This window comes from Lampetra fluviatilis, chromosome 40, assembly GCF_964198595.1.
Source record: "Lampetra fluviatilis chromosome 40, kcLamFluv1.1, whole genome shotgun sequence".
NCBI lineage: Eukaryota > Metazoa > Chordata > Hyperoartia > Petromyzontiformes > Petromyzontidae > Lampetra > Lampetra fluviatilis.
Window position 1 is genome coordinate 451768 of NC_136314.1, and position 19445 is coordinate 471212.

General features: G+C 43.2%; 2 protein-coding genes across 4 annotated transcripts in view; one reads left to right on the plus strand and one right to left on the minus strand.

The window, feature by feature from the left end:
• On the plus strand, positions 1-4916 carry LOC144946104 (protein LLP homolog). The gene is made up of 3 exons (XM_078874833.1): positions 1-147; positions 2447-2698; positions 4491-4916. Exons 2-3 carry the CDS (start codon positions 2458-2460, stop codon positions 4670-4672), a joined length of 423 nt encoding a protein of 140 aa, XP_078730959.1. The 5' UTR covers positions 1-147; positions 2447-2457; the 3' UTR covers positions 4673-4916.
• The window catches only part of FBXL5 (F-box and leucine rich repeat protein 5), a 24162-nt gene continuing 9631 nt past the window's right edge, over positions 4915-19445 (minus strand). Inside the window, exons 5-12 of one of the 3 annotated variants that reach the window (XM_078874831.1) lie at positions 16923-17099; positions 15210-15347; positions 13877-13990; positions 13440-13594; positions 12698-12780; positions 8618-9226; positions 7583-7731; positions 4915-5673 (exon numbers count right to left, since the gene is read on the minus strand). In XM_078874831.1, the coding sequence (XP_078730957.1) occupies positions 5597-5673; positions 7583-7731; positions 8618-9226; positions 12698-12780; positions 13440-13594; positions 13877-13990; positions 15210-15347; positions 16923-17099 (1502 nt within the window). In that variant the 3' untranslated portion in view covers positions 4915-5596. Of the gene's footprint in view, positions 5674-7582; positions 7732-8617; positions 9230-12697; positions 12781-13439; positions 13595-13876; positions 13991-15209; positions 15348-16922; positions 17100-19445 lie in introns of all 3 variants that reach the window. The other 2 variants (XM_078874830.1, XM_078874832.1) reach the window with 2 other exon arrangements.

Consider the following 19445-nt stretch of genomic DNA (forward strand, 5'->3'; position numbering starts at 1 on the left):
ACGACGACGGCGCTTCCGGTGACGTCACCAGCACGTGGATCTTTCTCCGTCTCCTCTCGTCGCGTTCAAGGCGCGACCCGCCGCTCACATCAACAGCTCAGAGATCAGAGACATCTCGGGATAAACCATCTCCACTGCTCCTTGCACGTATGTGTGCGCACAGAATGCGTCGAGCTCTCGGGTTTGTTCGCCGTGGCGTTGAGCGGTCGAGTGGCTTTTGGCTGGTACAACCCGTGCTAGGCGACGTTCAGGATGGGTTTGGGCCTGGCCTTTATTTGGCAAAGTTACTAAATATTTTAAACATATATATGATTGTTGGTTACTGAACTGTTTTATTCTCGCGTATGGCGATATGTTCAGGGGTGTGTTTTGTCTACTTAGAGATAATTCATGTACTTGGTTCTTTCGGTAAAGTCACGTGACTTTACCGAAAGAACCAAGAAGATGAATCCCTGCAGTCACGAAAGCTTTAAATCGAAATATAATTCATGTAGTTTTGGTTTTCCTCTGTAGAAGAAGCGCACACTGCTCGGCGGTCCAGATGTCTTGTGACCCCCATTTAATTATCTAAATCATTTTTTTTTAAAGTAAGGTTTATTTAAAACAGATATGGAGATCTAAGGAACAAAATACGTTTGCCGTCAATTTATTGGGGGGGGGGGGGGGAGTCACAAGACACAGACCACCGTGTACAGTACAGTGGGTTACTATACGGTCCATATTGTTAGATTTCACGACGACAATCGCACACTCGTGTCGCTCGACTTTAATGTATCTCGATGGCTGTACGAATCTCTGTGTAATTAGAATCCAGACATAATCAGTCAAGGTTAAATACCGGTCTGACACAATGAACGCGGCATGCGCCAAGATCTCGGAAACGAAGCAAACTTCTTCAGCCTGGATAGTGCTTGCACGTGCGAACGCCAAGCATATGCCGAGAGTGCGGGTTTACGTTGTGGGGAATAGGGCAAGCGGAAACAGGTCCATTGTGTGCGGTGTTTCTATGCTCCCACGCCTTTCGACACGGTGGCCGGCGTGATGAAGTATTTAATCAAATAACCCCCACCACCCTTACGGCGAGGCCCGCATCCAGCAGTGGATTAACACAAAGAGATGTTCCTGTACATTGTGACCCACAAGTATCATACCTGTCAATCCCTTATCAGTGCCTACCTTATTAGAGGACCAATTCAGACCGGTATTGGTCACCCCGTGCCAGTTTAAATCTCAACGTTCATTCTACAAAGTCCTATCACCACAAGGGAGAAACACAAATAGACACATTTTACAGGCAGGACCAACAGGTTCCACACTGGCCCACCAGGGATTATTTCTCTGTCGTGCACGAATGCGCTGTCCAACCAAGTTCCTACCTGCCCACTCCGAAGGAGGAACGTGTTTGGCTCGTGTTGAAACGGCTGTACGCTGTATGGACCTGAAAACTTAATTTCCCTGTACAAGAATACGGCGTAAACCGTATGGGTTTACAGGTATGAAGTATAGGCGTGCAACGATCGAGTCAACCAGTGATTCGAGTTTGCCATTTGATTCGGGAATCAGTTGTCTTAATTTTCACCGTCTCAAGTTTCTCTAGTTTCGCACCTCCTTGGCTACGTGCTGTGCGAAAGAAGTTCGACGTAATGTACATACAGTTATCTTGCGTTGTCGGCACGATACGTGCTATCTTTTGCACACGTCGTTAACAAAAAATTATCGTACGCATTTCGTTCGGAAGAATCGATGGTGGAAAATGAATATAATCCATCGTTACATGCCTGTCACATGTAACTGTTGGGTCACACAGAGGTGATCACCAAATATTAAGTCACGAGCTGTTTCAAACCACGTACCTATCTGTGTGTATCTTCATTTTGGTTGCCATAAATGTCCACATAAGCCACTTCGTAGAGCTATCATTTGTGGCCAGGTCGCTTCTGAAAAAGAGTTAATAGCTTAGTAGGCTATACCTGGTAAATAAAATAGGGGGCCATCCATTTAGTACGTACGCATGGAGGGGGGGGAGGGGCGGTTAACCCAAATGCGTACGCTTGCGTATGGGGGGTCTACTGACAATGTTACGTACGCATAGGAAAAAAAAATTGAACCTATAAATCGACGGATAATTACTTACCTCTTCACCACCGCATCTACTGGCCAAATTGTTATATTGTCGATGACATTTTATTATCACGTCAGTTATAATCCACTGCTGGATAAAGGCGTTAATCACAAGCATTTAAGGATTACGTACTATTCAGCTTATCACTTTTACATTGCTACGACCATGGTTACTGTTCCCGTGAACTTAACTCGTTGATTCATCCATGTTGAAGACTTGGGTCTACTAGATTGTCGGTGTTTTAAGCCTTCCAGCCTGGGCCTCGCCGACTGAGTTAAAAGTGTGTAAAAATAACTATTTTATTCCCCATCCCCCATCATCAAGGCCCGCACACCATGGCCAAGAGCATCCGCAGCAAGTGGAGGCGCAAGATGCGTGCCGAAAAACGCAAGAAGAACGCTCCCAAGGAGATGGCGCGGCTCAAGGCGATCCTGGGCACGGACGCTAGCGGCGACACTCGCATGGATGAGGTGAAGGACGTGGTGACGATGGTGCCAATGGAGAAGCTCAAGAGGGCGGCCACGACCACCACATCGACGACCACAAAGGCAGACGTGGAGATGAAGGGGGACAATGGTGAGGAAGCCACTTGTTGCCGGGGTTCGTGGGTTCAGTTAGAACAATGCACACGTCCATCACATTTCGCAATTTAGTTCGCATGACCCGCAGCCACTGGGGGGTGCTAGACCGTGACATTTAACAAAATTTGGTACTCAATTGAATAACGACTAATTCCATGGCAAACCATTGTGAAGAAATTGTTACAACTGATAATGCTGCTGTATTTAGGATAATAGAACGGACAAATAGAAAATACAAATAAGATGGGTAAAAACTGGACAATAAGTCCCTGAAATAAGTACCCAACATTGACCAAATAGCTTTGGGAGGGGTTGAATTATTATATGGCTAGTTTAATTTGTGTATTCAGGCATACCATGTAAAAAAGATAACAAGGATATTTGGGCCAGGTTACAATATTTTATAACCATTCTACAATCTGCTTGGGTGTCCTTGTGCATGCCTCAAATCCATCACGTGCTTTGAAGGCAGTACTTGGTAGAATATGCAGATGTGAACGTTCTAAACCTGCTGGGGTGTGATATAGGTAGTAGACAGCACGTGTTCATAATCCCATCTGCGTTATTAAAAGTTCACCTTTTGGGAACTCCAACTTTCTTCATCAAATGTAAATGTCCCGAGACTTGGCAATTTAATTAATATGCCTTTGTGATACTGGAGGTGGCCATCTGCGAATACAGAAATGTATTCTTGATATCCTGAATAACTCTTTGCCTTGTGTGGGTTTACATTTTCCAATCGTGCCAATAACTGGAATTGGCCAATGTCCCCAATGCTTAGTTTGGGTCTAACTCGCAACACACAAACACCCAAGTGAAACCACATGGCACTAACTTAAAGCTCTGTGGTGTTATGGACACATTTTATGCAATAAGGCATGTGACGTTCACTAAAAGCTCGTCTAAAGTCCTGTAAATATGCAGTATTGATCAGTACATGATTGTACTTTTATTACTAGCCTTTTGCCCGTCCAAGGATGGGTGTATTGCAGTAAATCTGAAACTTGAAAGCGAAATTCAGACCCTGATGTGATATTAATTGCATCCATTCGTATACAATTTGTAAGGCCACGGTGACAGACTTTTTATTTAAAGGTTATAATCCCTTGTTCATCATAACGTCCTTTTTACTTCAATGTCTCAATAGCTTTACGGAGATCGCGTGACGTGAGGGTTCTGCCTTTGTAGTGAGGGTTGTAAGTTGACGCTGAGGTGCCTTGGCCCCCCATGTGGAGTGACGTCAGCCGCTAATTATTATGAATTTGGAGGATGTAACCTGCTCATGATTATTAATGTTATTAATGAGGGGGGCTGGTTGATGTGGAGTGACGTCACAAGCATTAAGGACAGACATTCCTGGGTGATTAGAGTAGGTATGTGGCCAAATCTAGTGTTGCATACAATGCAACAGTATTGATTTCTACTCTGAATGAGGAAAACCATACTAACACTGAGGTTAATGTGTTGTGTAAAATATCCTAAAACTCAACCCAGTGACTATGCATGTTCAAAGTTGTACGTTTTGGGGAGGGGGGATATTAAATGTCTACATAACCAACAATGGGCAAATTTCCAAGTCATCATATGGCAGTTATCAAGATGTGAATATGGCTGTACATCGTTTTTAAATTAGAAATTCTAGAACATGCAAGGTCAGATTGCCTTCACTGGAGCCGTGCGAGGTTAACACATTGCCAAAACAAAACTTTAGTTTTTTCCAAACAAATCGACAAACTGCTTGATAATACACATTGAGCAACTTAACAATGTTAACATTGTGTTTGCAGCTGAAGAGAACCAAAGTATGGATTTGGACGACAAGAAGAACAAGTCCTACCTAAACGAGCATGGACAATACCCCAAGTGGATGAACCCACGCCAGTGTAAGCGCATCAGGGAAAAGAGGCTTCGCAAAAAGGGCAAGTGTAAAGGCATTGCCAGCAAGCACTCCAAGGGTCTGGAGTGGTGATGCAGAAGGCCTCTTCTTCCCCACCTGTTTGTCCCAGATGCCATAGGCAGTGTAAAGATAATTCCCCCCCCCCTCATTTCATCACAGGTTAAACATTTGAGGAGACGAATGTGAAATTATCAGCTGTACAGGCCCTTGTACACCGAATTCATTTCCACAATTGCTGAAAAGATGTGATGGTGTATGTGGGTTTTTGTTCAATATATTGTGAAAAAGTTTAATAAAAAATGTATTGCACAACGTTCAGCCTTTATTACATTGAACTTTATTTACTGGATGCCATAAGCAATGACAGTTGCACAGCAAATTATCTACAAAGCAATGTTTTAATTTGAAGGTAAATGCAGCATTGATTCTACATTCAAATTATGCATTCTCATGTAGCAATACAATTAACTAATAAAAAAAATGCAGAACAAGAGTTTGTATAGTGAATGAAGGGTTTTATAGTGAAAAGATGGCCAAATGAACAAGCGTCCCATCCCTTTGGATTTTGTCTTGTTTAAGCAACATTCATCATAGTAAAGAATAACAATACAGAAAATCTGAATGCATCCATGTGAAGATTGACAAAACACTTGGTTGCAATTAAATTTGACTAGCTAAATATTTGCTTTCTTTAGAGGTGCATGTCCCTTTGGATCAAACCCACATGGGGTGTTTTAATTAAAATTTCAAACCAGCTAATAAAGAAAACAGAATTACATTTTACAGTATCGACGCTTCCACAAGACATCTTTCTCTCCCGACTGTACAGTATCAACGGAGCTCTTGCGATGACGGTGGTTTGTCTACAACCAAAACAACAAAATGCGTTAAAGTGCAGAAAGCCAAAATGAGCCTTTAAAGGATACAGCCAGGGGGGTGGGGGAATGCAGCAGGAGGGAGTTGCCAAGTACGAGAGATGGCGGGGCGGGGGGGAGACTACTCCCCGGAGCGGCAGCACGAGCGAGTGCTGCACTGCAGGTTCTGACATCCGTTGGCTGTCTCTGCTCGCGGGCCTAGAAAACAAAGAACATTAGAAAGAAAGAAAAACCCCTCCCAAAATTCACGAGAGAATGTGTGTCCACGCGCATGTCTCCAGGCGAATATTATTGAGATATTTTGATTTAAAGCTTTCGTGACTGCAGGGATTTATATTCTTGGTTCTTTCGGTAAAGTCACGGCAAGAAAAAATATTTTGCTGTAGATTTCACACCTGATGATTTAAAGCTTTCGTGACTGCAGGGATTCATATTCTTGGTTCTTTCGGTAAAGTCACGGCAAGAAAATTCTCTTGCTGTGGATTTCACACCTGATAATGATTGCTTGTGTTGCAGTCGAAACGTGAGAATTTTTGTTTTATATCAATATTATTTTATTATTTCCCTTCTACGTGATTTTACCGAAAGAACCATACATATTATTGAGATAGTTTTCATAGCACGGTAATAATGCAGTCGCGTTTAAAAGTATCGACAAAGCTTGTCATTATTGACTTGAGCACTTCCAGCGCTGCCAACGCAATTTGTTTCTGCACAACCCTGAAATAAAACATAAGTTTAGTGAAATCCTTTATAGACTAAAGGGGTCAACAAAAGCACCACACCAACAGAATTGCAGAACAAAACCCCAGTTTCAAAACACTCGTACGTTTAAACACTATACAAGCACGTATGAGGTCACTGCAGACCTGTTCAAATAAATGCAAGTCATACTCTGGAGTACAGATGTTTTACATCAACCGCACTAGCTTATATTATTACATTATTAAGCGTTACGCAAGTTGGGAATGCTCCACATTGCTGCTAAGTTGAAAACCAAACAGCTCTCGGTCTTCCTTTGAGCTTGACCACAGACGCTGCCAAGTTGGTGCCATTTCCCAGCATCTGTGGAGTTTGCATTTCACAGATGCACTCAGCTGGGAAATGCCCCAACCATTGCATCAGTGCAATGCTATGCAACAGTAAGCATTGCTAAAGGAAGCCCAATGATTAAGGTGAACGATTATGAAAAGGCTGTTTTTTTTCACGAGTTCCTATGTTAATCCTATTATTTTGCAATGTTGATTATAACTTTGATCTGCAATGCATCTTTACAAGGTGGGGTGCATGTTTTACTCATGTGGAAAGGTGTTGTGAATGGAGAGGTGGAGTGCACAACACCCGTTAACTATATCTATGGGACCCTTTTTTCGGCAGTATTAAGAATATAATTTAAAACGGCTTTACCCTATCTGGCAAAAATACAGGTGCAAAGATGTTCAAACTCCACAGACACCTTTTAGAAGGCATCACCGCCTGCATTAACCACACATACTTGTGGTAAAACATAATAATTGATGTCACTCAAAGTTTGCTCATCTTTTAAAGTATATAAAGCATATATACGATTAGCGACATACTTAACTGTTTCCTGAAGGCCAGTCAGCAGATCTCCCTTCTGATGACTACAAAAAGCCTCTTTATTTAAACAAAAGATAATACTGCACTAATTTGTAAACACATTGCCAATTTTCCTGTTCTCCATCTCAAACTGGGGTTAGAGCTAATGCTGCCTGCCCTGCCCACCCTCCCCCCCCCTCTCTCTGCACGACATGGGTATGCAAACTTAACACATTCCTGCGGAGGGAGCTGGTAGGAACGTTGGGTTGCTCGGTCAATGGCCAGGGTCAACGGCAGCGTGGTGTATTCCGCAAATATGCCCGACTGAGGGTGGGCACAAGCTGGCGTGAGTAGGTTCAATGTTGAGTTTTATAAGGGCACCACGGGGTGACCAGCCCCTCCCCACCCAGCCCCACCCCTCCCACCCCCTCCCCACCCTCCCTCGCCCCACCCAGCCCCTCCCCACCCAGCCCCTCCCTGCACGACGGACACAATAATCCCCTGTGGGCTGGTGTAAGCAGGAGGTTCCTACCAGTATAACCCTCACCTGTGATGAAGTCACAGTAGAAGAAGTGCTCATCATTAAGCATGGGACACATGGATACGAGATCCTGCAGCCCAGCGCCTGTCAGGTGGCGGCACCCAGATAGGTCCAGGTGCTCCAACAACGGCAGTCCCCCACGCATCGCCAGCGACCTGCGGGGCATGCACACCGCTTTGTAGGTACCGGGCAACGGCAAACACGACGATTGCCAAGAGCGAAGAGACGAGACCGTGTGTATGCATCGCTTCACCAATGAAAAAAATGTTTTTCCTTCGGACTGGTTTTTACAGGTTTGGTGGCTTAGCACAAAGTGTGGTAAGCTCCTCTTTGACAGCAGCAGAACCTTTAAAATATTTTTCTGAGGGTATCTGGGCATTTCTGAGGCCATACTCCTGGTGAAGGTTAGAGGGTTTGATGCTGGTCACACTGGGAATTAAACGTGTCTGGTTATTGTCCCCATACAGAGGTGCACACAAACATGAATGAGAAACGCTTTTAAAGCAATGCTTGAATCGGTTCGCATTACAATCCGATTCATATGTTCACGATACATGCATGAATATGCCATGTTGGTTGTTTGACCAAACTTAACCACACTGGTCAGTTCAAAGTAGATTTTTTTTAAAAGGGAGTCATCCAGAACCAGTTCAGATAACATTAATCACCGATGTTGAGCTGTGACCAGGCATCAAATTCAGGAATGGGTAAATAGTGCAGTACGCTAACCATTGCGAAACCTCAAATTACATGTGAATTATATGCAAACGTCATTTAGGCGAATGGAGAAAAAGCTGCATCTCAAACAAGACTACACTTAAAAGATATACCCAACCGTTTTTTGTAACCATACACATGGGTAACCAATTAAGCAAGTACATTGTACGGAGTCTATTATGATGGGGAAAACTATATCAATACAAACGAGACCATAAATACAAGCCAAAATTTAAATCAGGAATTAAATCGTGACCCTAAATTGTGCCAATCGAATCGCCGCTCACGAGTGGGGGATGCATTGCATCCATAAATGGTACGCACCTTAGCCCTTCATCCGTTACGCGGCGACATCCAGACAAGCTCAGGAACGCGAGAACCCTGCCAGATGTCTCGGCGTCACTCGTGAAAATGTCCTTAGTTTCCCCCGAGGTGGCTTTCAGCACAAGGTCTGCGAGGGACTGCACCACTGTTGCGGAGCGGCAGATTTTTGAGGCTTTGCACGTCACGTGACCACAATGTCCCGAAGATTGTCCAGCAGGCCTCAGCGGGCACTGCTCTGTCCTTTGGTCACACAAAGTGCACAGCTGCACGCATCCGAGTGGCATGCCCTTCATCCCCATGGCCATCTCCTCAATGTCCAGTAGATTGACGGCCGTCAATGCCCACAGTGGTAAGGTGGAGCTTTGGCTGGTGAAGGACGTGCAGTTGATGTCCTTCTCCCCGTCGTTGTTGGGTGGGAGAGGGCAGCTGTTGTTGACCTCCTCCAGCTCCACCATGACCTTGCGGGGCCCAGGGTCGCTGCCGAGCGGCTTGGAGGGACTCAGGGTGCCCATGGCCATCGAGATGCGGTGCAGGGCCACATCCGTTATCATGTCGCAGCCCGACAGGTCCAGGTGTTTCAGGTGCTTCAGTTTGGCACCAGCGGTCAGACTGCTGGTAGAATCCAACAAAACATTTCATTAAATCGATTGTTGCCCCCCTTTGTCAATCCACTGCTGGATGAAGGCCTTCCCACACCTCGTCAGCCATGTGGATTGCATGACCATGCTTCATTACACTGATGTGCATGGAATGGAGAAGGGAGTGTCCAGGACTGGTTTAGATATCACTCCCCACTGAAGCTAACCGTGGCCAGGAATTGATCTAAGGTCATCATATTTGTTGGCCAATACGTCTAAACCACTGCACCACGGATCCATCCGTAATAAAACTGCACTGAGAAAATGTAATGTTAGCTTTTCTTTTAACGAGACACCAAGGTAGAGATACAACACAATTGCAGTGTTATACAATGGAACTAAAATATTGGCAAGTGACTTTCACCTATTATTTAAAAAATATTCATCAACCACTAGGCCTTGTAACCTATTGTTATCCATTCAATAGCATTTGATAACAAGAAAACAATTTAACACGTAGGCTTTCGTAACCAATATCCATAATAGAGGTTTTTGGGTTAGATCGTTAAAACCCGCCACCACCAACTAGTAAGGGTTGTCACGTAAACAGAACATGCCAATTCGTCACTAGTACAGTACACCGGTGTGTTGGAGAGCCAAGCCGCAACATTTACAAACTGAGTACGACGTTTCGCCAGTAATTACAACTAGCTTCATCAGCTGACAGCCAGATTTGTGGAGGAGTCTTACTGTTTCGTTCCTTAGAGGCGTAGATGTGTTGACTACCCTTCTGCGCTCTTGCACAATAAGGGCCGATCGACTGTTGTGATGCCCTTTGAGGACTAGGATAATAAAATCAAAGATTTACTCGATGAAGGTACCTACCTTAAAATTAAACGAGACCCAAACCGCACCTTGGAACGTAAAACAACGGCAATCATTGCCAAGTCATCAATTCCCCAAGGAAGAGCAATACCTGATCAAACCAAGGGCATCAAAACCACCAAGACTTTATGGGCTACAAAAAAATCACAAACCTGATGTCCCATTAAGACCCATAGTACAATAGGCTCTGCCACGTACAAATTAGCACAATACGTAACTAAACAAATACAGCCCTACATCGGTAGGACCTCTTCATCAAAAACTCTGAACATCTCGTAAAAAATTAAAGATATTAAGCTTAACCCTAATGATGTTCTCGTAAGTTTTGATGTTCCGGTCAACGAGTCAATTAAATTACTCGACACTCTGGTAACGAACACAGGTTAAGCCAAAGACATCCCAAGACGAGCTGAACACTGTCGAAAGAACACCTACTTCTTGTGGCAAGGTGACTTCTATAAACAAAAGGAAGATGCAGCAATGGGCTCTCCTTTGTCTCCTGTGATAGCGAATTTGTACATGGAAGATTTTTACACAAAAGCAATAGCTTTCAAGCACACTAAAACCATCTGCTTGGAGATATGTGGATGACACATTGGTGGTCTGGCCACACGGCAAAGATACACTGAACGCATTTCTAAATCATCTCAACTCGCAAAACCCATCCATCCAGTTCACCATGGAAGTGGAAGCTGACAGAACTCTACCATTTCTGGATATTCTGCTCGGACGGGGAAGAAATGGTAAAAAAACAGAGTGTTTACCGAAAGAAAACGCATACTAACGCCTATCTAAATGCAGTCACACCATCACCCCGCCCAGAAATCTGCTCTTATAAAGACGCTCATTCATCGAGCTAAGAAAGTGTCTGATGGTGACAGTCTGAGAAGTGATATTCAACATGTTAAAGAAGCGCTGCAAATGAACTGCAGGTATTGCGGTCTATGCAAACATGACTCCTTGTAAAAAGTTGTCAGTTTTGTTGCCAGATAGAAGGGTAAAGAACCAATTATCATATTTTTTACTGGCAAATGAGGTTCCCATAGCGTAGATGCTTGCCCCGAGCTCTCATACTCTGATGGTGCATTGTCTTTGAGTTGTGCGCCTTTTGGCGTCATCTGGTCCAACCCATATGAGACTAGGCTCTAAGGAAAGCTGTCTTGGGTGTGGATCAATCAACTTTAAGGACAGTGCACATTATCAGAGTTATGTTCTTTTGTTTGTATTATGACTGCAGGTATTGCGGTCTATGCAAACATGACTCCTTGTAAAAAGTTGTCAGTTTTGTTGCCAGATAGAAGGGTAAAGAACCAATTATCATATTTTTTACTGGCAAATGAGGTTCCCATAGTGTAGATGCTTGCCCCGAGCTCTCATACTCTGATGGTGCATTGTCTTTGAGTTGTGCGCCTTTTGGCGTCATCTGTTCCAACCCATATGAGACTAGGCTCTAAGGAAAGCTGTCTTGGGTGTGGATCAATCAACTTTAAGGACAGTGCACATTATCAGAGTTATGTTCTTTTGTTTGTATTATGACTGCAGGTATTGCGGTCTATGCAAACATGACTCCTTGTAAAAAAGTTGTCAGTTTTGTTGCCAGATAGAAGGGTAAAGAACCAATTATCATATTTTTTACTGGCAAATGAGGTTCCCATAGTGTAGATGCTTGCCCCGAGCTCTCATACTCTGATGGTGCATTGTCTTTGAGTTGTGCGCCTTTTGGCGTCATCTGGTCCAACCCATATGAGACTAGGCTCTAAGGAAAGCTGTCTCGGGTGTGGATCAATCAACTTTAAGGACAGTGCACATTATCAGAGTTATGTTCTTTTGTTTGTATTATGACTGCAGGTATTGCGGTCTATGCAAACATGACTCCTTGTAAAAAAGTTGTCAGTTTTGTTGCCAGATAGAAGGGTAAAGAACCAATTATCATATTTTTTACTGGCAAATGAGGTTCCCATAATGATGCACAAATCAACAGCGCATTGAATACCAAAACCATAGACAGGAAGGACAAGTTCAAAGGGCTCACATAATGCACAAGCATAATGTACGTTGCCTCAGTAATCCCCCCCCCCCACATTGTGCAAGAGCGCAGAAGCATGGTCAACACATCTAAGCCTCTATATAAGGAAAAAAACAGTAAGACTCCTCCACAAATCTGGCTGTCACCTGATGAAGCTAGTTGTAATTACTGGCGAAACATCGTACTCGGTTTGTAAATGTTGCGGCTTGGCTCTCAAACACACCGGTGTGCTGTACTCGTGACGAATTGTCATGTTGTTTACGTGATAACCCTTACTAGTTGGCTGTGTCGGGTTTTAATGACACATTTATATATTTACGCGATCTAACCCAAAAACCTCTGATGGATGAGCAAACAAGTTGATTTCAACATTCCGAGTCTCGTGAGCGTATTGTGAACAGTTACATTAAATGCCTTTTGGGTTTTTATAGTTATTGCCATACAATCGAGTTGATGGTGATGTTGACATTCTCGTGTGGCTTATATCATCACATTTGCCTACTGTTTTAACTCTTGTGTCAATGAACATAGTTTTTCCAACTAACAGTCAGACAGTAGAAATTCCAAAAATAAGCTTTGCAAATTAACAACCTTTTAAATGCTGAATCCGATATCTTCGTCTGCGTCAGGTCCAGATATTCCAGGTTGGGGCAGAGGCTTAAAATTCGCTGAACCTGCAACAAGAAAAACAAAACATTGTATCACACTCATTATCATGCAAATCCTGAACCATAACTGTGCCCACCAGTGTGCATCTGGCTTTAAGGCTTGGTTCTGCACCATCAATTTTCATCATGTCCCAACAAAAAAGGAAAGCCTGTGTGACCCACCATAGTAGTCTAGCTTGGTGTAGAAGTTAATCTTCCCCCTTTCACATGTAAGCTATAAAAACGATCAACATGCCCGCAAATGTCAACCCAGCAGTTTTCTCCTTGGCTTTTGAGGCATTTGTGTCTGCCTAAACTACAAAACACATTTGAGATTGCACATTTCAACATTTGCACTCATTACGTATTACTAAGTGGCAACATCCTATCCATAGTTATACAATGAGAAACAAAATGCATAAATATATGAAGCTGGGCGTTGCCACTCGCATATAATTAAATACTTCAGAGGCAAAGGTTGGTCTTAATAATAATCAAATGAGGATTCCCGGGACAGGAATAAAACACATTCCTCCCCTCCCCTCCCAGCCCCACCCTCCCCACCCAGCCCCTCCCCTCCCCACCCAGCCCCTCCCTCCCCACCCAGCCCCTCCCTGCACGACGGACACAATAATCCCCTGTGGGCTGGTGTAACCAGGAGGTTCCTACCAGTAATTGACACATACCAGCGAGTTGTTGGCGGCCTTGCTCTTTGACAGCACGAGAGACTTGACGGACGGGCCAGCCACAGGGAGGATGGACTGAACCAGAGTTTTCAGACAGCCCAACTCCCGCTGAAGCTGGTTCTGCTCCAAATCATCATCTTTATCACAATCACTCCCTGAAAAATGAAATGTTTTAAACACGGCATTTTTTTGTGATAACACAGGAATTTTAATACCCATGTGATCTAAATGTTTTTAGAGCAAAAATATAAGACTTTAAAGACAATGTGCATGTATTGGTACATTATGACATAACACGTTCAACAAAACACAAACCCCTTAACTGAAACCTTTAGTTTGCATACTGAGGTGCAATAATTTTTAAGCTGTTAATGTTTTAAAGTGTTACATCATACAGCTTTGTTATATATCTTTTGGCAACCACATTTATGCCTCACAGTAAGAAATTCCTGGGTTGGATTCCCGACTCGGGCGCCTTTTTGTGTGGAGTTTGTACGTTCTCCCCCTGTTCTGCACGGTTTTCCTCCGGATTCTTTGGTTTCCTCTCATAGCTACAAAAAACATACATTGTAACTGGTATCGGCCAAATATCATATACACTTTACTCGATTGGGATTACATTTGACAACATTGGCAGGACCCTCTCGAAAGTCTTGAGACTCATTGAGGTTTCCCTGGGTCAACATAACAATAAAAAAAACTAGTGAGACTAAGTAGGGGAAAAGACAGTAATACAGTTTATACTGGTAGGAACACACTGGTTCCACCAGCCCACAGGGGATTATTGTGTCCGTCCGTCGTGCAGGGAGGGGCTGGGTGGGGAGGGAGGGGCTGGGTGGGGAGGGGCTGGGTGGGGAGGGTGAAGAGGGGCTGGGTGGGGAGGGGCTGGTCACCCCGTGGTTCCCTTACAAAACTCAACGTTTAACCTACTCACGCCGGCTTGTGTCCGCCCTCAGAGTCGGGCATATTTGCGGAATACACCACGCCGCCATTGACCCTGGCCATTGACCAAGCAACCCAACGTTCCTACCAGCTCCCTCCGCAGGAATGTGTTAATGACAGCACTTTGATTACATCTGAAAGCTGATGCTCTTAAACAATGTTCTTTCTCCATCCCTCATGTACTGGTATCGCAGCTAGCAAAAAACATCTTCCTAATCTTTAGATATATACCCAAGCTGTGTGTCAAAGGCTCTCCCTGACGCAAGTTTGTGGTTTCCTTAAATAAGAACATTTAAAAATCAACGTAGGGCATATTTTATTGAATTCTCATGGAATAACTGAAAAAGTCAATGTAGTTATCTTCAAATTCAAGTCAGACAGCATGAGACAGTGCCCAGCTCTGTATAAAGAATATAAATAATTAGCAAAGCCAAAAGGTACACTAAAATTATGAAGGACCAAATTACATATTAGAAGGGCAGTCGGAGGAGACACTTTTGACAAAGTTATTCATATCAATGATGGAAGCCGTTTTCTGAACATTGGACAGGAGATGGAGGCAAAAATAATAAATGGAGAAAATATTGATTAATGCCTGAATACAACCTTCTTTGGTATAGTGGGGAGTTGATCAGCAATGTTTATATGTTCATGTTGAGGTTGGTGAGCCGGTGGACAGCTGCAGTAGTAGCCTAATGAAAATCTGAAATGCTGATGGTGAATAATTAAGGTGGCCGTGATGTACTGTGGTACACAGCTTGAAATGTGACCAAAGTCACACTGTAGGCTATTCGAATGACGCACAACACACTTTGCGCAAACCCTCACCGGACTCATCGATGTCTGCATCTTCATCACGGAAAGTGTACGGCATGGTGGTCTCGCCTCCCCATCCGCTGTCGCACGATTCGTCTTCGTCGGACACCTGCTCATCAACCGCCTCAGGAGGTCCAGTGTACCAGTCCTCTGTATCAGAGAGAACCAACGTCAGAGCCACACAGGATGTGCACCCTCACTCTCAACATTCTACCCTTCGTCAATGGCTACGAGGCAGTGACCTGGCTTCTTGGGTTGAAAAAAGTTTGCATCCGTCTATGAAACTTTATTGTGCATCAATGTCCACGTGTAATTTCTGCACAGTGACCACACCATACAATTTTACATCATCAAAATGTTAAAGAAGCGCTACAAACGAACGGTTACAATGATGCACAAATCAACAGGGCATTGGATACCAAAACCAAATAACAAGAGCATTGAAACTGCCCAAGTAATTAAAACGATCAAAATACCATACATTGCGGGAGTAACTGATAAACTAGCCAGATGTTTGGAAAAACAAAACATCAGTCAGATTTGGCACGGTACATAAAATACAGAAACTAATATCTGGTACAAAAGATGTATTACCGAAGCTATCAACAGAAGGTGTGTACAGGATTAACTGCACGTGTGGTAAATGTTATGTTGGGCAAACAGGACAAATGATCTGCATGAGACTAAAATAACATTAGAGAAATATTAAATTCTCCCAAATGCAACTGTCAGCAGTAGCAGAACACGCGTGCCAACAAGAACACTCAATTGATTTTGATAATGTTGAAGTTTTGTGCTAAACTAGCTACTACTGGCCAAGACTAATTAGAGAATCTATCGAACGGTTACAATGATGCACAAATCAACAGGGCATTGGATACCAAAACCAAATAACAAGAGCATTGAAACTGCCCAAGTAATTAAAACGATCAAAATACCGTACATTGCGGGAGTAACTGATAAACTAGGCAGATGTTTGGAAAAACAAAACATCAACGTCTTTATATAAGGAACTAAACAGTAAGACACCTCCACAAATCTGGCTGTCGCCTGATGAAGCTAGTTGTAATTACTGGCGAAACTTTGTACTCGGTTTGTAAATGTTGTGGCTTGGCTCTCCAACACACCGCTGTGCTGTACTAGTGACGAATTGGCATGTTCTGTTCACGTGACAACCTTTACTAGTTGGCTGTGTCGGGCGGTGGTGGGTTTTAACGACACATTTATATATTTACACGATCTAACCCAAAAACCTCTATCATGAATTTTACATCTTCACTGATTATGATGGCAAAATTTAAATCTGACCATGGTGGCGCATGCCTGTAATGCAGTACTTTGGAGGCAACAGTTATGTAAACTTCCAAACTTGATGGAGTGCGAGGTGGCCGGGAGAACAGTATTGCAAGTAGGTTTGTGAACTCATAGTTATGGACCATTGAGTGCTCTGCCTTCATGTGCATAGGCTTTCTTCTGGGGGTATCCTGGTTTACTCCCACGAACAAACCAATCTTAACTGAAATGGTGAAATGTCCCAAATCAAGACACTTCTGAACAAAAATATTGAGACTGAAGATTTCCTTTTGAGCAGATTATTCTAATGTAAAACAGAGCCAAACTTTTGGAGAGTTATAATCTTATCAAATTTTTTGGGGGTAAATTTAATGTGTGAAAAACACCAATGGTATGACTAGCATCGTAAGATGGAGAGGGAGAAAAACCCACCATTTGCCCAGCGTGTCGGGTAGAGGTGTTTCCACAGTGAGCCGTCCTTGCACACCAGAGCCCAGTCGGTGCAAACCTGGCTGCAGCGGCACAGATCCTGAACTCCGAGGTAACCAAACACCTGCAGCAGAACCTCTGGTGGCAGGAGACCTATGGGCGAGCTCGACACCGAGGCACCTTTTGGAAAGCACAAGGATAACAATAACGAATTGCATACGGGTGTCACGGCAAGATAAAAAAACACAATAGGAAGTGTGTGTTTGCGTAACGAGTTATAAAGTTATATTACATAAGCGTAGGCGAAAAGTGCCATTTCACCAAAAATCCCCACTAGTTTGCAATTGGAAAGTTACATATGCTCTGCCAATAAAAGACTGCCTGAGGGTGCTATTTCATGCCAAATACGTTTAAATTGTCACGTACCAGTGGTTTTCAATTATTTGGTATACTTTTGTCAAGTGGGCAATGTGATGTTGGCTATTTTACAGCAGTTACGAGGATGTTTACATCCTGTCTCATTCACAAAATGGTGCAGTTTTCGCTTGCATTGTTATATTTGAGAACTGCAAGTACTTTTAACAATAATTGGCATTTCAATAATACTCCTACTATAAATGTAAATCAATACACATGGGTTGTGGTGGCTTAATCATGGGGGGTTATTTTATTTTCACTATGCAGCACGGTTTCCACTTTAACACCCCTTCCTACACGATTATATTCATGTTCAGACTGCGGCGGGTCTACTTGCCTACGAATGTGTAAGCATGGGGCCAGAAACATATCTTTTTAACAGATGACCAAGCTTAAGCTTTCACCTCTGTGGGTGAATGTATTTGGTTAAATTTACCAAAAAAACGTACAAAATACAACAACCATTGATCTGGAAGACCCACAGCCTATGGGTAACATCTTTTTTTTATTTTTTTACGTAGAGAGTCAGCCTTTAGTCAATTTATTTATATGTTACCAACTATATCCACAATGGCATGAACATGTCCTTCCATTGTTGCCGATTTGTACTGAATGTACACCATGTCTTAGATGGGTGTATGATGCCAATAGAATTGAACAACCAAGCGGTATTTGTTTACCAAGGCAGGCTGCTTATAAAACTCGGAAAGTTTCCCACAATTGGCTTATTAAGAAAATGTTGCTGTTAATTATTAGTTTAGATGGAATATAGGCTGATGGACTAATGAATGATTATTGTTAAATGGAAACGGGCTTTTGTATATTTATACGTTACAATGCAGAACAATTGGGAAGACACCTTAGTTCAAACGGTGGAAACAAGAAAAATATGCCCATTGTAAGACTTTTCTCACTGAGAATGACGACCCACCACCATCACAGGCACCAACTGGTTTCCCGATTGAGCAAATGGCCACTCGTGCTTTATCTACGCCCATTAACACATTCCTGCGGAGGGAGCTGGTAGGAACGTTGGGTTGCTCGGTCAATGGCGGCGTGGTGTATTCCGCAAATATGCCCGACTGAGGGCGGGCACAAGCCGGCGTGAGTATGTTAAACGTTGAGTTTTATAAGGGGACCACGGGGTGACCAGCCACTCCACACCCAACCCCTCCCTGCACGACGGACGCAATAATCCCCTGTGGGCTGGTGTAACCAGGAGGTTACTACCAGTATAAGAGTACTCAGTGCTGGCAGTATGGAATCTTTGTATGCACTTAGCGAAAAATAAATACTTGCTAACAGAGCACTCAATTTCATAGTGCTTTTGCATATGCAACCACCAACAAGAGACACACATGAAAATTCAACAACAGCAAGGGTATGTCAACAAAGAATGGCATAGTAGTCTCTGAAAAGAAATAGAAAATAAAGGAATGCATTGCCAGTTACACAATTGTCAGTGGTACAAAATCACCAGTGCTAGATTAAGTTCGAGGGGGTCCCAAGAAAGTCAAGTTTAGGGGCCCTCTTTATATATATTCAATTCCCTCTTTACTGCTTCACCACCACCTATGGCCAATGTCAAAAACACCCTTGTTACTCACCTTCGTTATGTTAGTTCTAGTTTTTATTTGCGATATAAAAACTGTAAAGCTACGTCAAAGTTAAAACGAAACGATTTCAAATATTGCACACAACTGGTAAGAATAAAAAAAGATTAATGCTATTGTGCTTTACCAAATTACCAAGGGGCTATTTCATCATGCAAATGCAATTGTATTTCGATGTAAAGCTTTCGTGACTGCAGGGATTCATCTTCTTGGTTCTTTCGGTAAAGTCACGTAGAAGGGAAGTAATAAAATAATAAAAATAAAACATAATAAAATAATTCTCACGACGTTTCGGCCACAACGCAAGCAGCCGTCCTCAGGTGAAGACCTGGTCTGAATTCAAACACTGTCTCCCCGACAGACCTGGTCTTCACCTGAGGACGGCTGCTTGCGTTGTGGCCGAAACGTCGTAAGAATGATTTTATTATGTTTTATTTTTATTATTTTATTATTTCCCTTCTACGTGACTTTACCGAAAGAACCAAGAAAATGCAAT